Source organism: Rhinatrema bivittatum, chromosome 3, assembly GCF_901001135.1.
Source record: "Rhinatrema bivittatum chromosome 3, aRhiBiv1.1, whole genome shotgun sequence".
NCBI classification, from domain to species: domain Eukaryota; kingdom Metazoa; phylum Chordata; class Amphibia; order Gymnophiona; family Rhinatrematidae; genus Rhinatrema; species Rhinatrema bivittatum.
Window position 1 is genome coordinate 394,849,337 of NC_042617.1, and position 24,902 is coordinate 394,874,238.

The 24,902-nt window shown below is 45.1% G+C and overlaps 1 protein-coding gene across 3 annotated transcripts in view; it reads left to right on the top strand.

Annotated features, from left to right (window-relative positions):
- LMBRD1 (LMBR1 domain containing 1) overlaps positions 1-24,902 on the top strand; it is a 591,116-nt gene that overhangs the window by 165,887 nt on the left and 400,327 nt on the right. For all 3 annotated transcript variants that reach the window (XM_029595663.1, XM_029595662.1, XM_029595664.1), the window contains exon 6: positions 18,856-18,944. In XM_029595663.1, the coding sequence (XP_029451523.1) occupies positions 18,856-18,944 (89 nt within the window). The remainder of the gene's footprint in view (positions 1-18,855; positions 18,945-24,902) is intronic.

Sequence of the window (24,902 nt, forward strand, 5' to 3'; positions counted from 1 at the left end):
AAGCAGTTTGGAGCTACCACACGCTCGCTGAGCGTTTTTCCAAATTCTAACGACTAAATTCTTAGAAGAAACCTACCTGAAGACGAGCCCCGCACTCCTGCGGTGATACCATTTGGTCACTTCCCCAGTTGAGTTTCCCGAGGTGATTTCTGTGGTCCCTTGGAGGTGAGTGCCTCGGTCCGGTGGCTGGTTCGCGGCAGGGACCTAGCCCCCGAGTGAGAAGGGCTCGGGCGCGGCTTGGCCCCCGAGCGAGACTAGTTCGGGCGCGGCCTAGAGGCAGCCTTGGTCTTGGCGTGGACTTGGCCCCCGAGCGAGACGAGTTCGGGCGCGGCCTAGAGGCGGGGGGGGGGGGCACCTCCTTGAGCGTGGCGGTGACGGTAATCACCCTCTCCCCCCGCAGCCGGAGACCTCCCGGGTCACAGCCGGGAAGCGCCGAAGACAAGGTAAGGCGTACATCTTTACTTGTTGGTCTCCGAGGAACTGAGTAGCAGAGTCTGCCTACGTGGCAGCCCGCCACAGAGGTTGCCATTTGCCTGTTTTGGTTTGCAATAAGCACACGTTGATAGGCGCCCGTTGCTAAGCGCATACTGTTAGGCGCCCGCTGCTATGCGCATAGGCGCCAGTTGCTAAGCGCACGTTGAGAGACGCACGTTGATACACACAAGTTGCTAGGCGCCCGTTGCTAGGCGCCCGTTCATAATAAGCGCCCGTTCACCCCGTTCATAATAAGCGCATGTTGATAAGCGCCCGTTCATAATAACGTGCCCGTTCATATGTGCCAGTGGATAGGCGCACATTGTTCGGCGCACATCTTTCGCGCATATTACAAAGCGCAGACTCTAGCTGGGTTAATGGACGAGATGGAGCGTAACAGAGCCCATGCGTCAGCGGAGCCGGCACCTCTAGTATCAGGCATAAGCCTCTGCTCTGCATGCAACCTCAGATCCACACAGAGCGAGGAAGCAGACTCCTTATGTGCCCAATGTAAAGAGGCCCTGGGAGCTCCCGGCCAGGACCGGTCGCAACCCAACGTACTTGCCAGTTCCTCAGGGACCACCCCGGACCTAGCAGGCAGTGGGGAGCTGCCAGGGAACCCGAGATACCTGGTGCCCCTAAGGCCAGATTCGGCCTCGCTTTCCTGGGTGGAACTATTTAAGGGGATTCTTGCCTTTGTCACAATGCAGGCTGTGCCCCGAACGGGTCCATATGTACCGGATGACCCGGCCCCTGGACCCTCAAGGCCTAGACACGGCCGCTCGCCACCCAGAAGCCCCACTTATGGGGATTCAGATTGCCCTGAGGAAGACGAAGAGCCCCCCGAGGAGGGAGAATTTCCCTCGGGGATTGAACCATACCGAACCATGAGGCGCTTCTTTCTGAAAGAGGATCTTCCAGGCCTGATTTCTCAATGCCTGTCGGAACTGGCCCTTCCGGGCCATGACACCCCGGGGGAACCGAGAATGAACCCCCTCCCCTGTTAGAGGGCCTGCGTCAAATGACTCACCATTTTCCCCTCCTACAAGCAGCACAGCAGCTAATCGATCTGGAATGGAATGCGCTGGAGGCCTCATTCAAAGGGGGTCGGGCCTTGGCTGGCATGTATCCCTTAGACCCGGCAGCTAAGGAAATGCTGGCATGCCCTCAGGTAGACGCCATAGTAAGCGCAATTGAAAAGCGCACCACCATTCTGGTGGAAGGGGGGACGGCCCTCAAGGATACACATGACCGGCGCATGGACGCCATTTTGAAACAAGCCTTTGAGGTGGCAGCCATGTCCCTACGAATTGCGACCTGCTGCACTGTGGTGACGCGTTCCTGTTTATCACAGGCCAGGAACAACACCCCTGGAGAAGAGATGGAATCAGCTCTCTCGTTTCTCACTGACGCAGCCTCCGAACTAGTCCGTACGGCAGCCAAGGGAGTATCATCCGCAGTGGCAGCCAGGAGGCAGCTCTGGATACGTAATTGGTCGGCCAACTCCTCTTCCAAGACACGTCTCATGAAAATGCCCTTTAAGGGATCCCTCCTGTTCGGCAGCGACCTCGAGAAACTGGCCAATAAATGGGGCGCTTCTCCATTACCCCGTCTACCAGAAGACAGGCCAAGGAGGAGCCAGCGCCCGTTTCCTAGACCATTCAGAGGTAGAAACTCTCAGCGCTTCAACCCATACAGGACTCGCTACCAAGCACCTCGTCCACAGGCCAGGAACCAGTTCTTTCGAACTAAGCACAACAATAGGGGAACCGGCTCGGGTTCGGGCCCCGGGTGCACCCCACAATGACAATCAGCTGACCCATGCGGGGGTAGCAGCCATAGGGGGCAGGCTAACCCTCTTCTACCACAGGTGGGTCGAGATTACCTAGGACCAGTAGGTCCTCGCCATCATCCGAGAGGGGTAGTACCTGCACTTTCTTCGGCTCAGAGTGGACAAGTTTGTGGAATCTCCTTGTTCACCCCTCAAGAGGGCGGCACTAGAAGTTACCTTGCAGAGGCTCCTGTCCCTAAAAGCCATAATCCCAGTGCCTGCAGGGGAGATACATTCTGGGCATTATTCCATTTATTTCATAGTGCCCAAGAAGGAGGACACTTTCAGGCCCGTCCTGGACCTCAAGTTGGTCAAACGGCACCTACGGGTCCCCAGCTTTCGCATGGAAACGCTGCGGTCTGTCAAAAATTCAGTACAGCCAGGGGAGTTTTTCACATCCCTAGATCTGTGGGAAGCCTACTTGCATATCCCAATTCATCGGGATCACCAGCGCTATTTACGCTTCCAAGTCCTGAATCAACATTTCCAGTTCCGAGCTTTACCATTCGAACCTTTACCAAGGTCATAGTAGTAGCGGCGGCGTCACTCAGGAAGGAAGGAATTCTCGTCCATCCCTACCTGGACGATTGGCTGATCAGGGCAAAGTCCCCGGAGGAGAGCCACCAGGCAACCAACAGAGTTATATCTCTTCTGGAAAGCCTAGGATGGGTAGTAAACCTGAACAAGAGTTCCCTACAGCCTTCTCAGTCGCTGGAATACCTAGGAGTCCAATTCGACACCCAGGAAGACAAGGTCAGTCTGACCTCCAAGAGACGATCAAAGCTCCGGAATCGTCTGCAAGCCCTGCTGAGCGCCACCCGGCCCACAGCTTGGGATTACTTAAAGGTCCTCGGCCTTATGGCATCTACTCTGGAGGTGATACTATGGGCGCGGGCTCATATGAGACCATTACAACGTGCCCTCCTATCTCGGTGGAGCCCACGATCACAGAACTACACCGTACACTTACCTCTACCAGCCAGAGTGCGGAATCAGATACGGTGGTGGTTGCAACCCGGCCACCTGAGCCGGGGGTCAAGAATGTCCTCCCCAACCTGGATCCTGCTCACTACAGATGCCAGCCTGAACGGATGGGGAGCACATTGCGAAGAACTCACTGCCCAAGGGCGGTGGAACAGAGAAGAGTCGGGGTGGAACATCAACCAACTAGAGGCACGGGCAGTCAGGCTAGCGTGCCTGCGATTTGCCCACAGGCTTCGAAACAGAGCAATCAGTGATGTCGGACAACGCCACCACGGTGGCATACATCAACCAACAGGGCGGAACCAGAAGCCAACAGGTATCCCTAGAAATAGTCCCCCTGATGACTTGGGCGGAAGCAAATCTCCAGGACATCTCCGCCGTCCACATCGCCGGGAAGGACAATACCACGGCAGACTTCCTCAGCAGAGAAAGCCTAAATCCAGGGGAATGGCAGTTGTCGCCCACAGCTTTCCAGATGATTATGGATTAGTGGGGGACGCCGGGCATGGACCTACTAGCAGACAGGTCCAACGCTCAAGTACCCAGATATTTCAGTCGCAGGTGGGATCCGCTATCCCAGGGGATCAATGCCCTGGTACAGCCATGGCCGCAGGGGATCCTGCTATATGCCTTTCCTCCGTTGCCCATGCTGGGCGCCATCGTACACAAGATTCAGCGGCACAGAGGCCTAGTTCTTCTAGTGGCCCCGGACTGGCCAAAAAGACCCTGGTACGCAGACATGAGAAGATTGCTGGCAGGGACTCCATTTCCCCTGCCTCCACACAGGGACCTGCTGCGGCAAGGTCCCATCCTACACGAGGATCCAGCTCAATTCTCTCTTACGGTCTGGCCATTGAGAGGGCTAGACTGAAGAAAAGAGGATACTCGGGGCCGGTAATAGATACACTCCTCCGAGCACGGAAGTTCTCCACATCACTAACATATGTAAGGAACTGGAGAGTATTTGAAGCCTGGTGCGAAACTCACAGCACCAATCCACATGCCGCGAAGATCCCTATCATTTTGGATTTCCTACAAGATGGACTTCAGAAGGGTCTATCCCTCAATTCCATCAAGGTCCAAGTAGCAGCGCTATCCTGCTACGGTCCCCGGAGTGACGGCAACAGCATCGCCACACACCCAGACGTTTCACGTTTCCTGAAAGGAGTCAAACACATTCGCCTGCCACTGAAGTGGCCTGTACCCCTGTGGAACCTCAACCTAGTTTTGGAATTTCTAGCGGGACACGCCTTCAGACCCCTTCGAGGCCTGTCCCTCCGTTTGTTAACCTTGAATATGGTATTCCGGCTGGCTGTATGCTCAGCACGCCGCATCTCAGAGCTACAAGCTCTGTCCTGCAGTGATCCGTTTCTCAGAATCACTCCAGAGGCTATCCATCTTCGCACGGTTCCTTCCTTCTTACCCAAAGTGGTCTCACACTTCCACCTCAACCAAACCATATCCTTGCCTACCACGGAAGGGTTGAAGAAGTTGGAAGAAGATCGAATACTACGCCATCTCGACATCGGCAGGCTACTGTCTAGATACCTGGAAATGTCAGAAGCAGTACGAAAGACGGACCACCTGTTCGTCCTTCACAGCGGGAAGAAGCAAGGGGAAGCGGCCTCATGGGCAACCATCTCCCGCTGGATCAAAGAAGTTATCAAGGCAGCCTATGTAGAAGCAGGGAAACCACCGCCTCTACGGGTCAAGGCTCACTCTACCAGAGCGCAAGCAGCCTCTTGGGCAGAAACTAGGATGCTGTCGCCTGCAGAGATATGTAAAGCGGCGACGTGGTCCTCCCTCCATACCTTCTCCATATTCTACCGTCTGGACGTCCAGGCCAGGGAGGACACAGCATTTGAGAGGACAATCCTGAACGGACCTCGGGCAGCCTCCCGCCCAGTCCGGGAGTAGCTTTTGTACATCCCACTTGTTTTGTGTCCATCTGCTACATGCTAGGAAATGTTGAGATTACTTACCTGATAATCTCCTTTTCCTTAGTGTATGCAGATGTACTCAGCATCCCGCCCGGCTGCTGGTATACATGGGAATTCACCGACTCACGGTAAGCCATTTTTTTTCTTATAATAGGGCATCCACCTTACCGGGTGTCGACGCCTTCCGGTTGAGAACACTGGTGGTCTCCAGCTACTATCAATCGGTCAGGGTAATCCTGTTCATTTAATCGATCGGTCAGCTACAGCTTTTGCAAGGAAGATTACTGAATTGCTGCACTTCCTGCGGGGGTATATGTACCCGTGCTGACGTCAGATCCGTCTCCAACTGCTAGCACGAGCACACTATACCCACTTGTTTTGAGTCCATCTGCATACACTAAGGAAAAGGAGATTATCAGGTAAGTAATCTCAACATTAGTGGAGTGAAGGGACTAGCCTAGTGGTTAGAGCAGTGGGCTAAGAACCAGGAGACCAAGTCCGACTGTTGCTCCTTGTGATCTTGGGCAAGTCACTTTACCCTCCATTGTCTCAGGTACAAACTTAGACTGTAAGCCCTCTGGGGATAGGGAAATACCTACAGTACCTGAATGTAATCCACTTTGAAACGCTGAAAAAAGTGCGAAAAGTGGAATATAAATCTAAATAAATAAATAAATAAAATCCATTAAAGCCCCCAATAGATACCATTGCAGTACTCTACTATGCTCATTACCAGTGCATGTACTACTAATTTCAGTGCCTGTCCACTTAAGGCCTCAAATGTATAAGCACCATCCAACCCTCAAAATTGGTCGTTCCAAGCTCCAGTACTCATCAAGCAGTACACCCACATTTTTATTTCATCTTTTGCTAATACCTTTTTGCCACTAAGAGGGCAATCCTGATCTTTCAAGGGATGCTCCTTTAGCAATAGGTTATAAAATCCAGATGGGCGGGGAGAAAATTGAAACTTGGAAGAATATAGAACATGGGGAAAATGTTTCTAATGTCAAGTAGGTGGTTACCTGGGTTCAATGAGAATAGCAAAGTCAGAGATGGGTCACACAAAGGTAAGTATCTTTGACTTGAGGAGTAACTTAGGAAGGCAATGGTAGGAAGGGAAGGTCTAGATGAAGTAGATGAACAGTAAGCTAAAGTAAGGAGAGCCTCAGATCTTCGAGTTAGTATCTACTAGATAAATGAAGCTTGACAGTCGTGCCGCAAATGTGCAGTAGAGAGCAACTCTACCGCGCATGAGCAGGCAGCACGTTGGTCAGAGCTTGCCTGTAACAAAAATGGCGAGGAGCAGTAGCAATAGCGGCGGCGGCAGTGAGGAGCAGTGGCAGCAGCGGCGGCGTGCGCGAGGTAGGGAGGGACCTCTCCCAGAGATCTTCCGTCTGTGCAATCTGAAGGGGTTCTGAATGAGCTGAGAGAGGGGGAGTGACTGAGGGGAGGGAGGGGGGAGAGAGTGACTAGGGGAAGGGGGAGGGGAGTGAGGAGAGGGGGAGGGGGAAGAGTGGGGTGGAAGGAGAGTGAGGGGGAGGGGAGGGGGAAGGCAGACTAGAAGGTGAGGGAGAATGAGAGGGGTAAGGAAATGGACTGAAAAAAAAATGTTAATGTAGCCCGTTGTTACGGGCTTAACAGCTAGTAGTATATAAAAGTAAGAGGATAAAAAAAGACCAGTGTGAACTATTGCATAAAGTGTGAACTATTGCAGGATGGAGATCGCTGGGCGTCACAGCACTAGTCTCGGAAATATGTGAACTATCCTGCTAACTTATATTACTGAAGTTCTAGTGTGATAATGTAGCAATCTAGCGATGATTAGTATTCATTTCTTGTTAAAATAGCATTGTTAAATTAAAGAAGAAAACAGTATTCATAAGCCCTAAATGTATAACTAGTTTTAAAATTAACCTGTTTGCTGATTGCTTGAAAAAAATGTCTTATAATGTTTTTTTCCCTTGTTTTAGTTACCTTGGCTAGCACATTTTTTCTGGTAATCTCCTATTGTGTTGGATTTCTTGGCTATTTTAATTATTGCATACTAAATCAGGTTTCAGATAGAATTCCTGTTGCCCCGAAAGTCACTGAACTTGAGGCTGATTAGTTGTCCTTCAACAGAAATACTAACCCCTGTTTAGGATTTATGTCACCCAAAGTTCAGCTGCTTCAGAAGTCATTGGCCAGTTGACGTCTTTAGCAGGATGTGTATCAGGACTTATTGCAATCTTTCTGTTTTGAATTCTTGTACTCATAGTTTTATTTGTAGTGGTCAAAGGGTGGAACTTAGCCTAACATTGTGGGCATCTGTTAACATTGTGTTAACATCTGTTAACATTGTGGGCAACCTATGTTAACTGCTCAATAAGTTATCTTTATAACCTGCTATAACCGTTGTAAATAAGTTTCTATATATATACTCTTCTTTATACACTATATTTCCTTTAACCGTTATACTGTTACGTTCCTCTACTTTCTCAGCTGCTATCCTTCCTCCTTTACTTTCTCCCCCCTCTCCCCCCCTTTTATTTTCGCTCCTGCTCCATTACCCACCCCCTGTTTTTTGTAACTTTCATCCTTTCAAGTTTATTGTAAACCGGCGTGATGTGCTCGCACGAACACCGGTATATTAAAAGCTGTTAAATAAATATAATTTGGCTCATTAGTGGCTGGTGGATTGTTGCTAAGGATTTCTTGTTGGACAAAACTCTTGATAGGAGGGTGCCCTGCTTTTTGGAGTACATTGCCAGTTGTCTAGATTTCATTTTAGGTCTGATTAAATGGTAAGAACAACTTGCTTATGTAGTTGGATCAGTGTCAGACATTATTTGGTTGTGATGGCCTGTTGAGAAAAAGTCAGTGGTACTTTCCATAGATCTGTACTGATGATTTAATTTTCCAGACATCTTAACTGCAATGTGCTAAGCTTGGTCTACTCAGTGTCTAGCTTGTGAGCACCTCATGCTGTTGACTCACAACCTGGTCTGCTATTTTGGCATAATATTGTAAATTCAAAACCGTACTGCCCATATATCCCCTCCCCATATATCGAGTTTCTGTTGTGGTTTAAAGATAGGAAATGCCTGTTTGCAGCTAGAAACAAAAGAGAAAGTTCTGACTTTTTTGTTTTTTATTCTATGAAAAGTAGCTAAAATATGTGGCTGACCACTTCTGACCAATAACAACAACAACATGATCACAGCCCCCATTTACCTGTGGCAGATTTTTTAAAAATCTGGAAATTATCTGGAGAATGTGCATAATGTTTCACATCCTTTGCTATATGAAGTCTTTTTTTTTTTTTTTTTTTTAAACCGTTTACATTGTTCCTAACTGCCGGTTATGGGGAAAATTTGGACCCCAAAGAAAACCTATAAGGTGAATATGGTTTTGTCCTTTTAGATACGTTGCTGATTCCTCAGTACACAATATTACCAGGTAGTTTGTTTTTTCAAAATCGTTTGGCTATCTTTGAAAAACTCCATGTGTGTGTGAAAATCTTGGAAGATATGCATAGGTTCATTGTGACCTTCCTAATTCTAGGAGACCAAGTTGTCGTCATCTTTGACAACTCAAAAAAAGATACATGCATTCTTTCCTTTTGCATATAAATATGGATGACTTTCCCCAGTAGTACACGGGAGAAAAGATCTTATATAGAAAGAGGATTGGTTTTGGACACACTGGATTCTGTCTTAACAGTAAATTTGTGTGATTAACTCATTGCAGAGAAGCAAAGAGCATAATGTAGCCTGTTTCTGCCTGCACTTCCCAGCAGTTGAGTGAGAATCATGTCCTATTTATGGCTCGGCAAAGCTTTGTCGTCATTGAAGTTTTTCATATTGGGGGTGGGGGGTAGTGATGGTATCCTGTTTCTGGTGTTTATTTCTTCAGTCCAGAGAATCAAGGAAATAGACTTGCATTTCTGATGAAATGATCAGACAATTTTTCATGGATGATAGTGAGTCATCATTTGAACAGTATGATGATGATCCAGATGTTCTTTCAGGGATAATGACTGCTCTAACCTGAAGATCTCATTTTCCTTGAAAATTAATTCAGCAGTGATGGGGAGCTGGCTGTGCTAGCATTCAAGATGCCAAATTCTCCTGTGGTATGGGAAAGAGAATCATTGCATGGCTGACATGTTAAGAGGCAGGCTTAGGGCTTCATAATCCAGGTAACCACAGCCACTATCCCCATGAAAGGCATAAATGGCAGGTTGGGACAAAAAGCTCCACGGCAGGTAGGTAGCAAAATGGCAGCCAAGGACATTATGCTAAACAAGATGGCCCAACACATGTAAGTTGGAGAACAATATTTCAGAAATGTTCTCTTTTTATGTCTGACAATATTTTGACAGAAACAAATAGGGAGGCTGTAAGCAGCTGGATGAAGCTGAACAAAAAGACTAGATAAGCCACCTCGTTTTGAGTGACTTGTTATATGGAGGCCAGGAAACCCTGAATGAGTTGTGATCTGCATGTACAGGGTGTCCTTGGTTTTTGTGCCGCAAAGAGTCTGGAAAGATTCCAACAAATAGTAGTGCATATGTACTTCGCTAATAAAGTTATTCTGGAGAAAAGGAGAACTATGAACAAGTTTGTCTGTCATGATGCGTGGCTGCTATTTGTGCAAGAACTTTGAAAATGTTATATGCTAGGGATACTCCTGACTGTGCACAAGCACCTAATAGCTTTTGGTGGTTTCAGTCACTTTAGGTAATATATACCTCGCAAATTGTCAAAATATTGCATCTAGATTTAGTAGTGCTATGATGTGGCAACATCATCCCTCTGGAATGGGAATATCTACTTGGAAAAAACTGGAGAAGAACAGCAGAGTTGGACAGCCATGTTGTACAAAAACCTGTTTGGCCCTGATACAAATCAGGAAACAGTTTTATTGGTCAGCGATTCTCAACCGGTGTGTCACCAAGCACTGGCAGATGTGTGTCGGCTCTCGGTGTTCCACTTCCCCGGTTGTGCTTCCCCATTCCCTGCCCCTGCGGGACCAATGGCAAGCCGCCTCCCATTCTTCCTGCAGGCCAATCGGAAGCCTCCTCCTTCTTACTTACCAGTGGGAGTAGGAAGAAGGGAGAAAGCTTCTGATTGGCCAGTGAGGCAGGAAGAAGGGACATGGCATAGGGTGGGGGTTTGGGAGGAGTGGCAGTGTCGAAGCGAGGCTGCCATAGGAGCTCATCCTCCATGGTGGCAAAGAAGAAACCCGTTCCCAGTGAAGCGAGGCTGCCATGGGAGCTTATCCCTGTGGTGGCAAAAAGGAAGCCTGACATTGGCCAAGCAAGGCTGGCACAGGAGCCCATCCCTGTGGCGGTGAAAAAAAAGTCCAGCTGGAGTAAAGCCACGATGGAACTGGAGCCCATATCTGCAGTGAAAGAAGAAGAAGTTTGGCGGTGAGGCCCGGTGCATGCATGTGAGAATGGAAGTATGGGTGTGAATGGGAGCCTGTGTGTGGGTGTGAATGGGTGCCTGGGTGTGAGGGCTGGTGTGTGTGGGTGTGAATGGGTGCCTGGGTGAGGGCTGGTGTGTGTGGGTGTGAATGGGAGCCTGGTTGAGGGCTGGTGTGTGTGGGTGTGAATGGGAGCCTGAGTGTAGGTGTGGATGGGTGCGAGAGCATTTGTGTGTGATTGAGAGAGAGACTGGTCAGGGAGGTGATGTGTTTCTGGGTGAGAGAGAGAAGACTGATCAGGAAGATGACTGGTGTGTGCGTGAGTGAGTGACTGGTTGTGGGCCGTAAGAAGAGGATTGTGAGGACAGAGCTTCTTCAGCCGCTGCTGTTTCTGGTGTGTGCTTTTGGCCTGCAAGATAAAGGAGTAGGAGAGTTGCTGGAGATGGGATTGACTGCCATTTTAATTATTGGGTATTGTGTAAGCTGTCTGTTTTGAAATATTTAATTGGTATTTGGACAATTTTTAAATAGTTTTTATGAGTTTTTAATTGTTGGATGTTATTCTGTTCATCAGCTGTTTTGAAACATTTATTAGTATAGTTTTACATTTATTTCTGCATGGGGTTTTATAGCAGCTTGGCTTATTCTGTTATCCTAATAGGAAGTATATTGGTGTTTAGGGCCTGGTTTAATATTTGTAGTGTTACCTTTTCATAGATAGGGTTGTTACTGTTAGAGTGCATACCATAATGCAGGTGTAACTTTGTGCATATTAATTTGTGTGTATTATTGCAGATCCTGGGACTATGTTAGGTGCTATATTTGTGCATGCAGAGTAGCTTTTTTGGTTTTCCATTCCAGTTTCTGTCTCCAAATTTATAATTTGTGGTCTTTCTGTCCTTAGTGAAGGAAGGCTTTCTGTGTGACCGAGGTGAGGTATTTTACTAGCATGCAGGCATTTGTATCAATCTTATTTGTTGTGTTTTCTCAATAGAATATGCATTAGTGGTAAATTACTGTCTTTTCATAAGGAAGGCTATTGTACCTAGTAGTACAGGGAGTTTGTTTTGCTTTTACTGAGATGTCACCAGAACCAGAATATCTTTGTTGTATGGTGAGTTGTATGGGTAATGACCTAGTTCTGTTCTGACCCATTGTCGGGGATCGAGGGGGCTCCCGTGGATGCAGACTGTATATTTACATATAGCCCCGTGATGGTCACATGCTCAGTGTCACGCATGTGAGAATCATCTGTCAGGTGTGTCCTGGCCAAAAAAAGGTTGAGAACCACTGTTATAGGTGATACATTTTTCACCAGCCCAGACCTACTAGTACAATTGCTAAGCAAAAACCTGACCTATCTCGACACCTACAGGAGAAATATAGCTGTCATTACAAATTAAATGCAGCCTGATCCCAAAACAGAGAAATTCTGATCCTTATTTGCTCTTGTTGGGGATTTCACCTCTGTTTCATATGTGTGTATGAAGTTTAAAGCAGTAATATTTCTGTCAACAATGCACTATGAGATGACAGTAGTTGGAGAGGAAAGAAAATAGATTGACTGTAACAAAACCAAAATCTGGATCATTAGTACATGTGACTACTTGTAAACACAAAAACAGGTAGCCAATGATGATGATTTCAGTTTTATTAACATTGGTGTAATTGCTAGCTTTGTTGCTTGAATTAGAAATCATCCTATTTGGAACAGCAGATTACCTTGAGAGAATTGGCACCTGTTTCCTTAAACAGCTTAGAGAACACTTGATTGATGGATTGATCAAAGAAAGACTATAAAATACCAATAATCTGACCAGGCCAATCAGAAATGCATAGATTGCACTGGACTACAAAATTCCCGTATCTACTACTGTTCTTGCTGAGGGGAAAAAAGTCACAGAGTGCTGGAGTTCCAAGAACAGTAGATGACAAATCACGAAGATGACATGAGGATTTTAAAAGGTTTGTGTATGGAGAGCACTTAACTACCAAAAAGCTGTGGTCTATTTAAAAAAAAAAAAAAAGTTGATATCTTTTTACTTAGTTCTCGTCTGCAAAAATGTCTTTTTAGCCTTAGTTTATAAAAAAAAAATTAAATGTGTTTTCAGGGGAAATGTTTTTTTTTTTTAATATTTTTACTAAACAGTCCTTTAAAAAGAAAAGTCACATTTTTTTCAGTTGGCTTGTACTATTTATTGCAGTAAATAGCCTAAGAAATCATGACAGTGCAAACTAGACAAATTAGACATCAGCTTGCGAAGGCACTGTGAGAGAAGCAAAGCAGCCCCAAGAATGGCGAGAACACTCTAAAGCACTAAAACAGGAGCAAAAAACATCACCATAAAGATCCTAATGCATCAGAAAAGGAGCAAAGCAGCAGCAGCAGCAGCAATGACTTTGTTATACTGAGAAGGCAAAGTAGCTTAAAGAGGCATAAACAGCCCAAGGCATCTAAAGAGCAGTTCTAACAGGGGTATAAACTTGATTCCAAGGGAGTATGAGAGGTGTAGCAAATGTGCAAAGCTTTGGATTGGCATGGCAAGACTTATAGATCCTAAGTGCCATAAGGAATTTTGAAAATAACTCTCAAGACAGCTGAATCAAAAGCAGAAATATCCATGACCTAAAAGCACCAGAGATGCTTGAGCACCAAGTTCAAGAGCACTTTGGTGTAAAATCAGAAACCGTAGATGTAGAACAAAGCAGAAAGAAGGGTGTCATCAGCATCCAATGGCTTTTTGTGGAGGGTAACGTAGGGGCACAAACATACCAACATCTATGGCATGAAACCACAAAACACCAAAAGACAGGCACAAGGCGTCAACAGTGGCATGAACACTGAAAGGCATTAGATGAGGAGAAAAGAGCACCGACAAAAGTGGCATGGACACTTCAGGGCACTAACATTTATTTATTTAGAGATTTTTTATATACTGCGGCACGTTATGAACATCACCTCGGTTTATAATAAACCATAATTCAGCAACAAGCTTTACAATCAATTGACCATAGAACAAACATGTATCAAAAGAAATCAATGAAAAATAGTACAAACATATAATACAATTGAGACAAGCCTAACATGGGGAAGTTACTTAATGGGGTAAGTATAAATAACTAGGTAATTAATTTAATTTAATGTAATCTCCATAATGCATCCACAGAGGGGCAAGGAGCACCAATAAGAGCATAAAACGTGCCATACTGGGTAAGATCAAAGGTCCATGAAGCCCAGTATCCTGTTTCTAACAATGGCCAATCCAGGTTACAAGTACCTGGCAGGATACTAAGGGATAGATAGTCCCAGCTGCCTATGTGAAGAATAAACAGTGGACTTCTGCAACTCTGTCTTAATAATGGTTAATGGACTTTTCCTTCAAGAACATGTCCAGCATTGCAAGACACTGACAATATGGCAAAAGCCACCCATGCCAGTGGCATAGAGATTCCAAGACACCGAAAAAGTAGCAAGCAATATCAACAGTAGAATGAACACACCAAAGAGTTGAGGGATATGGAAAATATCACAGTGACAACAAATTGCCAAGGCATCGAGTGAGGAGTATTGCAAAAGCACATCATCATCAAAACCCCAAATCATAGAGTAAGGGGTATGGCAAAAAGAAAAGTGGTATCAAAGCCCTAAGACATACAGTGATAGGCAAGACAGCATATTGACATAAATACCCAAATGCTTCAAATGAATGGTTGTAACAGCAAATATTGACATCAGTATCTCAAGACAGATCTACAAGGGCAACTGCAACATTGGTATGAAAACCACAGGGTGCCTTAAGAGGAGGAAAACAGTATCATTAGTGGCAAAACTTTTCAAGGCAACATGAGAGGGTTAGGGGCAGGGCTGCCAATAATAGTAGCAGAATAACACAATAAGGTGCTGAATCAGGAAAGAGGCGCAGGGTTGGAGGAGAAGGATGTTACATTGATTCTTTTTCTTTTTTTTATTCTGTTTTTTTGGGAAAAAAGCACCCAGTATAACCAAAAGAGAAATAGAGTTCAGAGACTGCTCTGCTGGAACCGATAATAGAGCAAAAGCCAGAAGGACAGGAGTCCTACGCACTGTTGCAAACAGGAGAACAGCACCTTTCTAGTATGGGTGTCCCACTCATCGAGGACATTGTGACCCAGGTAGCCAAGGAGATAAAGCCAGAACAAGAGGTCAGCACTGATGCTGTACTTGAGGTCTGGTGCCCAGAGGTCCAAAAGATGAAGGCAATGCCAGACCAGTTTGGGGAAAATTGGGCCACTACCTGTCAGCAAAAGAAAGAGATTGAGGAAGTCGGGACTGGCAACGAAATGGAGTTTTTGGAAATCCAGCCATGGGGAGTTCAAGATGACAGTAGAGACTGGTGAAATGGACATTCCGGGGAATTGGACTTTGGGGTTAACCAGAGAACCAGGAGGACTTGAGGGTCAATAAATAAGCATGATTTAAAAGCCCAGAAGGTTGGGGAAGGGGCTACCTTGGGAGAAGAGGAAACTATCCTTGATATAGAGAATCCTCAGTGGGTAAAGTGCTGGGTATTCAAAGGTTTGGAATCCTGTATTGTAGGTCTGTTTTAGGTGTGCAGGAACCTGTCTGCTACAGGACACTTCCGGTTCCCCTCCCTCCTTACCTTATGATCCTAACTGTGTACTAACTTTTAAAAAGAAACTAAAGACATGGCTGTTCTGCCAAACCTTCCCCACTACAAGCTCCACAGTCTGACTTAGAATTGTTCCATCACTCACTTATGTTAATAAACAAACGCCAAATCACGCTTACTACCTATCAAGAGGTCGGCTCCTTGCCTCCCTCCCTTGTATATAGTACTTATCTTCGTTCACCCTTTCTTTATTTCCTACTCCCAGTTAAGGCATCCTTGTTATAATATAACTTTTATGCTCCTTTAAATTGTCTCTTGTTGATTGGTTGGTTATAGTTACTACTTAGTTCAATGTAAAGCGAGTTGATTTGATTTGTATCAAGAAAGTCGGTATATAAAAGCCTTTAATAAATAAATAAATAAATTCAGGAAAAGACAATGTTTTCTCCACCGAATTAGACTTTTATTTATCAGATGTGGCAGGATCAACATTTAGAAGATAACTCATATCTAACATCCTTGCTACTGAGCACCAGTTTACCCTAAAGAAAGTTCTGTACTATAGGTTGTTTAAAACATTCCATAAACCTTAGCCTGCCTAATATATTAATACTTAGGGCTAACTTACTCACCCCTGTCTCTATTTCAGGCGATTTCCCTCTGTTTACCTCTGAAGCAGGCTCTGGCTGGAGGTCTGGAGAACCATCTAGGGAGGAGGCTTGCTTCTGGGTCTGGTACTAGCAGAGCTGCTGGGCTTTTCTCGGTTTTTCACCGTCTCAGACTCCATGTCACCATCAGACCCCAGGCCAGGGCATTTCCTCTCTCCAGTCTCGGCCACATCTAGTCTTTGCCCTCCTCGATAGCAGGGAGTGCTGGGGCTGCTTCGGGTCAGCTCTCCCTTTCTCCTTATTTGCCCCCATCTTATACTTTCCAACTGATAAATATGCATCAGCTCATGCATAATCATGTAGTGGGTGGCGTGTCTTTGCCGCATTGCAAGTTTTTCCCCCCTCCCCATTTCATCTGGGGTGGGGTCCTGCTGATTTGAACCAGTGCTATCGGCCATGTCAGCTTTTCTCCATTTCAGAGTGCTCCCCCTTGTCCAAGGGTGGGGGCCCCTCTGACCTATGAACTTCCCTTGGCCAAACAGCTTTTTGAGCTAAAGTTGCGCTTTGCCACTCTGCCTTGGTTTTATTTACACAGGAACTTTCAAATCAGCAGATTTTGATCGGTATCCTTTAGTTCTGGTTTAAATTTTCAGCTGGGCAAAGTTTCTTCTTCCACTGCGACAGTGTTTTTGGCATGTCAGCATACTTGTCTGCATTCCTCTTTGATTATTATGATTCATATTGGGTGCTTTCAGTGGTCAAACGTGGGGTATCTCCCTATAGTATTCTAAAGCAGGCGAGGGTGAGAATGGGGAAAGAGGTTGCCCCAGATTGAGAGAGGACCCAATGGCAAGGGTAGTGGTGTACTACGGAGAGTCATAGCCCTAGTAGGAGCAGTTGCTTAATTGGGTAGAAGTGAACTGAGAGGGAGTGTAAGTGACAGAGTGTCCCATAGAAACCCTCAGAACACCTAAATAGACCAGTCCCAGCAGTCTGGGCCCGGTCCATCTTTAGCATAGGACATTCTGGGTACAGAGAGTGTCTTCTGAGCAGGAGTAAAGTGTAGGCTCAGAGGAGAGCAAGATAGACCCCGGAGAGAAGGAGAAGGCAGCTCCTTAAACATAGCTGACCTACTGAAGTTTTTTTGCTGACATACTGCAAGGTAAGCAGGCTTGTATTCTGTTTTGAGTGTAAAGAATAAAGTTGTGCAAGAGGAAACACTGGAGTCCAGACTGTAATTCTGTCCTCCAGCCAGCCATAGATCGCTCGTGCTCTGTGACACTATATCATATATATCTATATCATAAAGCTTTATATACAATGACTTGCAAAAGTATTTGATCCCCTAAAAAGTCAGCAGATTTGTATAGATTACAAATGACACACAGATTGTTCCATACAATGTTTATTGCAAACCAATATACTCTTAAAGTAAATTTTCAAAGGCCCAATTCATTATTTCTTTGCATTTTTTGTAATTATGCAAGCAGCATTTTTCAGTTTTAAATTTTATTTTACAAAAATTGCAGAGAAATAATGACTTTGGAAATGTACTTTAAGAGCATACTGGTTTGCAATAAACATACTGTCTGGAACAATCTGTATAATGTCATTTGTAATCCACACAAATCTGCTGACTTTTTAGGGGGTTGAATACTTTTGCAAGCCGCTGTGTGTGTGTGCGTGTGCGCGTGTGTATATGCATATGTATATATATATTTATGACGTATATACAATCTGGGGCATATATAAGCAAATGAAAATGACAAACTGTATACACATGTATTATAAACATTTTTTTTAAAAGTAGAACACATTTTTGTTGTCATGATTTTGTTTAAAGCTTTTGATAAATATTTTTTGATTCATCATGATTATAATCTGTTATTCCCTATGCACCCATAATTTTATGACATGCACTGAGGCTGTATGCACACATTTTTACATTTGAATACATATTTTCTGCTTTAGAGGCGTATAATAGAATTCACATATACTGCTAGAATACACTTGCTTCTTTTGTTTTGCATATTTAAAAAACCTTTTTTTTGTATTGTGGGCCCTATTTTAAATGTTACTATACCTAAGGGTGCATGTGACAACAATATCCCAAGCAGTTCAGATCTAACCTTCATAGGGTGGCAAAAAGAAAGCTACTTCTGAGGAAAGCCCAGCTTGATTCTAGTTTGAAATATGTGAAGGAGCACTCAGTGGATACTATAGCCATGTTACAAAAAGTTTTGTGGTCTGACAAAATTAAAATATACATTTTTGTCCTGAATTTGAAACATTGTCACAAACCCAGTACAACACATCTCCCAGTCACCATACCAGCTATGAAGCATGGTTGTGGCAGCATCATTGACAGGGACTGAGATACTTGTGGTATAAAGGGGACTATAAATAGTAGGGATGTGCTATCATTTCATTTTGTTTTGATTAGTATGTGCCAACATGTGTATGCACTAAATTGAAATAGTGTGAACTAAAGCAAAATTAAATGTTAAGAAAAAAAAAACTGACAAGAAACCCCCCCCCCCAAAAAAATGAAATAAAGAAAAAAAGTTTGTCTGCACACCCATTTTGCAGAAAAGTCCTTGAGAAATTTCTGCTTCCCTGTTCAAGAAAGATGAAAATAGCATGGAAATTTACCTTTCAGCAAGACAATGACTAAACACATGCATACTTGTGATTTTCAAGTATAACATATCAGCTACTAAATTATTACTAATAAGAATGAGAGCAAATTAAAGGAATTTTCTTTGCAAATGTAATAATTATTCTATTGTATTTAACTTTTAATTCTCTAGGATGAGAAGACAAGGTACATCGTATGGCCTTTTTTTCTGTGTTATTTGTATAATGAAATAAAAGCTCAAAATTTGTAAATGGAAAAGTGAAATATGAGTGAAATCTGTCCTATAGCATTTATTTCAAACGTTTTAAAATCTGTTCAGAAGCTACAAAATTAAACAAATTGTTACTTTATTTTACAGTGCATTTGTTCCGTTGGATATTCCTAGTAATAAAAATACCACAGAGTGGGAGAAAGTGAAGCTCTTGTTCCAAGAACTTGGAAGCAGTCGTAAGTTTATATTTATTGTGGTTTTACTAAAATAATTAGCTTTGAGGCTAGTAGTTTAACAAAGTTTCAAAAAGGTTTGGACAAGTTTCTGAAGGACATGTCCTTAAATAACCATTTACTTTAATTTCTTCATCTTTAATTCTTGTGGAGAGCTATCTGAAACAGATATTCGTGTTATTTGTCAGGTACTTTCATGTGACCTGGACTGACCACTGTTGAAGAGTAATATTAGACTCAATGTGTCATTGATCATTGGCATTTATTATTCTTTAATATATTTTTATATCACATTATCTATTCTAAGCAATTAACAAAAGACATCCATAATAAAACATAAACATACAATCAGATATATTGAAACATAATAAAAAACAAATACATCTAAAATCATAATACATAGTGAAGCAAGTGTAGCAGATAACTCAACAACCATAAGCCAACCTAATCATGATCTATTGCCTGCCACCCAAAGAATGCTCAGGTTCATATTTCTTCAGTTCTGGTATTGAGGAACTCCGATAGCATGCATTGAGTGAAGGCGATATCAGTCTTCACGATGTGCAATGCTAGGAGCAGGGAAACTTTTGCAGCAGCCATGAATTCCCTGATGCGTTCCCATGGGAATTGAGCTCATCCTCAACACAGCCCTAAAAATCATGCTGATCTTCAAGGGTGCAGATGTCAGCCACCACTTTCATCCTTGGTGTCCTAGGAAGACATGACTTCTCTTCCTGCCTCTGACTGTGCTGGCATCTTCAATTTTTGAGGAGAAAATGGACAGGAAGATCCAGGAGGCCTGGATTGTAAGAGGGAAATTGGCATTGGATGCTGCCACACTAATGCTGAGTTCCAGCGCAGCGAGGGAGGAAGATTCCCTGGATTGCCGATGTTTTTTCTTTTTTTAATTTACAGAGTCAACAGTCTATTTATTTAAAATCTTTTCTATACCGTCAAGTTATATACCATCACAGAGGTTCACAGAAAGGCACAGATGTCATGCTCTGCAAACGTCGGTATAGAAAAACCTTTAAATAAATAAATATAGAAATTTGGTAATTGCATATGTTAATACTAACTATTGGAAGTGCCATTAAAGTCCGGTAACATAGTTTCAAAATAAGGACTATTTGCTGAATGTTGTAAATTTTGTCCTTTTTCTGCGTTTAACAGTATTAATTACATATATAACTCTATTGGAATGTATATCATATGTTAAAGTCCTTTGAGGCCTTGGCTGCCATTTAAATGAAATCATTGTCCATGCCCCACCATACCAGTCAAGCTCAGACTCAGAGTATTTTTAAGAAAACATTTATGCATTCAAGCATGACTGTGAGCAGGAAGAGTCAATGGATCTCCCATTCGACCCCTCTCCTCCTCAGCAATGGAGCAAGTCTTCCATAAAGGACCTATCTTTCTCTAACTTTGTGAAGAGAATTTCGTGATGCCATACTGTATGAGTTGCTGGAGGAGGAAGAATCCAAAGTCAAGTTGCTTGACATCCTCCAGTTCGTGGACTCTCTCAAGGATATTGTGACAATGCCAGTCAATTAGATCCTTCAGGAGACACAGATGTGAATATTTGAGACTTCCCTGTCTGTGGCTTACATTAACAAGAAGATGAGCATGGTTTGTTATATTCAAAAACAATTTATGGATTCAAGAAGCAACAGCTACCACATCAATCTGTGATGGTTAAATCTGCTCTAATAAAGACCCAGAGGTCTAGGATCCACTCCTCAGTGCCTATAGGGAAGGGGATTCTTATACCCTTGACATTTTTGGGAGAAATGTTTATCAGAGGATTGTACTTAATGCCTACATAGCCTTCTATGAGCAATTTATATTTAAAACATTCTGAAAGACATCAAGAGGATTGTCAAATCAGCTTCTTGAAAAGCAGTGAGACACATTGCAGTCACTGATGGACTAGGGTATAGATTGTGGGGAAAAAACATGGTCCATTCTACCTTTTGATGTCTTTGAATTAGCATCAAGAGTCTCTAAAGTGGGCATTGACATCCACAGATTTATCTGGCTGCAGGTCTTAGACCTACAACAGGATGCTCAGGATAGATTTATTTATTTATTTATTTAGCATTTTTCTATACCGACTTTCCAATAACAGAATTATTGATCAATTCGGTTTACATTCTCAACAATAACAATGACAAGTGAATGTCTTACAATGAACAGGTCGAATTAACTTGGATTAAGATATATTTTATTTATTTATTTATTTAGAGTTTTTATATACCGGCAATCATGAAAACATATCTTGCTGGTTTACATCGAACAGGAGTGCATTATAAACAAAAAACTAGAACTGTGGTGTCCGAAAGTACAGTTACATTTAACAAGGGTAGCCGAACTTGGAGAAGGAAGAAGAGAGGAGAGAAAAGATATATGGGGTTAATAACATAATTGATGTGCTATGGATGATGCACATCAATCCATTGCTATGCAATGGATTGATGTGCTATGCAATGGAGAGAATCTTTTCAGAGCTAAGATCAAAGAAGTGATGGCTTAATTAAAGAACCACTGTGTTATGCTTCAGACCCTCTTCTCTGCCACTCCAGATTCACCCTCCATAGCCATGAAGTTTGTGGGTGATGGAGAACTACCTTTTTCAACACAGATGGATTATTAGATATAGGTTGCAGGTGATAAGGTTCAAGTCAGTTTAACTATTATAGTCATTGGGCCAGAATTTATTATAGAAAATGTATTAATCCAGTAAGTATGAAATGCAAGTGTATTAGCACAAGATTTACAGAATGAGACCCCCCCCCCCCGGTATATCAGGCAACATTTATTTTATTTTTATTTATTAATTTTCACTTTTCAGCACTTCAAAGTGGATTACATTCAGGTTCTGTAGGTACTATGAAGAAGTGAGTGGCTTGAGCTTATCTATAAAGTGAAATTTCCTAGCGTGTAGTAAATGGACTCAGGACCAATGGGTATAGTGTACTCCTGATAGCAGTTGGAGACGGATCAGATTTCAATCTGACGTCAGTCCCTAGTACATATACCCCTGCAGGAAATGCAGCTCTTCAGTATTTTCCGTCTTCATAGCAGTTAGGGACTATCTGCACGCTCTCACAGCGTTAGAACAAAATTCAACGGAGAAAACCCAAATTTGGAAGAAAACTTACCTCTGAAGACTAGCCCCGCTCTCCTGCGGTGATACTCTCGGGTCCCTCCCCCAGTTGAGAATTAAGAACATAAGAACATAAGAAAATGCCATACTGGGTCAGACCAAGGGTCCATCAAGCCCAGCATCCTGTTTCCAACAGTGGCCAATACCCGAGGTGATTTCCATGGTCCCTTGGAGGTGAGCCTCGGTCCGGTGGCCGAATCGCGGTGAGGACCTAGCTCCTGATCTCTGGTGCGGCTGAGAGGCAGCGGGTGCACCCTTGAGCGCGGCAGCCGGAGACCGCCCGGGATGAAACCGGGAAGCGCCGAAGACAAGGTAAGGTAGAAATCTTCAGCATAGACTCCGGTCTCCGAAGTTCGAGGAGTCGCACAGGTCACTGGCTGGGACCTGTGCCGCCGGGTTGATTTGCCCTAGCAGGGCCAGGCCTCGATTAGTTTCAAGGGTCCTCCCACGTGGATACTTGCCAAGGTGGTTGCCATATTTCCCGCGTGGTCACTGTCGCCATATTGGCCCTATTCGCCGCCCTGTCCTTCGTCTCGATCCGGGCGCACAAGGCCAGCTAGGCGCACAAAATACATGTGCGCATAAAGTTACACGCACAAGGGACATGTGCGCATATCTGCGACTTAGATGCACATCTACGCGCACAAACCCGCACGCACATCTTAGACGCGCCTGAGCACATAAGGGTTTAAGCACCTATAGCCATGGCACCACTGGGAAAGGAGCTCAAGGCTCAAGGCCTCTGCCCAGCATGCCATATCAGAGCCGCACAAAGTGAAGAGGCCAACACCCTGTGCGCCCAGTGCGAGGAGGTCCTGGGAGATCCAGGCCAGGGCCAGTCCCACCCAGGACAGAGTACTAGCTCCTCAGTGAGTACCTCGGACGTAGAAAATTCCAGCGGGACACCCCCTTAGACGGGGACCTCTAGAGACTCAACGCCCCTTAGCTTGGACCCAGCGTCTATCTCATGGGTGGAATTTTTCCAAAGGGCTACACACCTTCGTCCACATGCATACGAAGCCTCCGGCTAAACAGCCATAGTCTCCACCAGAAGACCTTTATCCCTCAGGCCACGCTAGGCCTAGACAGATGTTTCCACCGCCCAGAAGCCCCACCTATGGGGACACGGACAACTCTGAAGAGGAAGCAGAGCCCCTAGAAGAAGGGGAACTCCCCCTGGGAACAGAGCCTCACCGAACCATGAGACGCTTTTTCACCAAGGACAAGCTCCCAGACCTGGTCATCCACAGCCTGAAGGACCTCGCTATCCCGAGCGCAAGTGCTTCGGGGGAGCCTAAGATGAATTCCCTACTTAGAGGGACTCCATTAGACCTCTTGCCATTTCCCTCTCTTACAAGCCGTCCAGCAGCTAATTGACCTGGAATGGCGTGCTCCAGAGTCCACATTCAAAGGGGGACGAGCTATGGCAGCCATGTACCCCCTGGACCCGGCGGCCAAAGACCTTCTGACATGCCCAAAAATGGATGCCATGGTCTGCGCGGTCTCGAAGCGCACTACTATCCCAGTGGAGGGAGGAGCAGCGCTCAAAGATGCTCAGGACCAACGTCTGGAATCTATCATTAAACAGTCCTTTGACGTCGCCGCTATGTCTCTACAAATAGCGGCCTGCTGCACTGTAGTGACACGTGCCTGCCTATCTCAGACCAGGAGCAACACCCCTGGAGAGACCATGGAACCAGCAGAATCATTCCTTGAGGTCGCCGCCTCCGATCTGGTGCGCACGGCGGCCAGAGAAGTGTCATCAGATGTGGCTGCCAGGAGACAACTCTGGCTCCGAAGCTGGTCGGCAGACACTTCTTCCAAAACGCGTCTCACAAGGATGCCCTTCAAAGGATCCCTTCTGTTCGGCAGCGAACTAGAGAAACTGGCCAACAAATGGGGCAAATCCCTATTGCCGCACCTACCAGAGGACAGGAATAAGAGAAACCAGCGGCCCTTTCCCCGGGCCTCCAGGGGCAGAGGTTCACAACGCTTCAACCCATACAGAAGCAACTATCAAGCGCCCCGCCCTATGGGCAGGAACCTTTCGGAACAAGCACAACAAGAGGGGAACCCACAATGAGATTCAGCCGACCCATCCAAGGGAAGAAGCCATAGGGGGCAGACTAGCCTTATGTGGGTCGAGATAATTTCGGACAAGTGGGTCCTAACCATCATTCGAGAGGGGTACTACCTGGATTTCCTATGAGCCCCTCCAGACAAGTTCGTGGAATCCCCCTGCCACGACCTATCCAAGAGGGTAGCAGTGGAAGCTACACTGACCAGACTACTGGCCCTCGAGGCCATAACCCCAGTGCCTCTACAAGAAATAAATACTGGGCATTATTCCATTTATTTTATTGTCCCCAAGAAAGAGGGGATGTTCAGGCCCATCCTGGACCTCAAGTCGGTCAACCGCCACCTGAGGATTCCCCGCTTCCGCATGGAAACCCTATGCTCTGTAATAAGGGCGATACAACCGGGAGAGTTCCTCACATCCCTGGATTTTTCGGAGGCCTACCTTCACATACCAATTCATCAGGAGCATCAGCGCTTCTTACACTTCAAAATCCTGGACCGTCACTACCAGTTGCGGGCACTACCCTTCGGGTTAGCCACAGCACCCCGGACATTCACCAACATCTTAGTAGTGGTGGCGGCAACACTGAGGAAGGAAGGAATCCTTGTTCACCCTTACCTAGACGATTGGCTGATCAGGGCGAAATCCCCAGAGGAAAGCCATCAAGCAACCAACAGAGTCAAAACACTACTGGAGAGCCTCAGATGGGTGG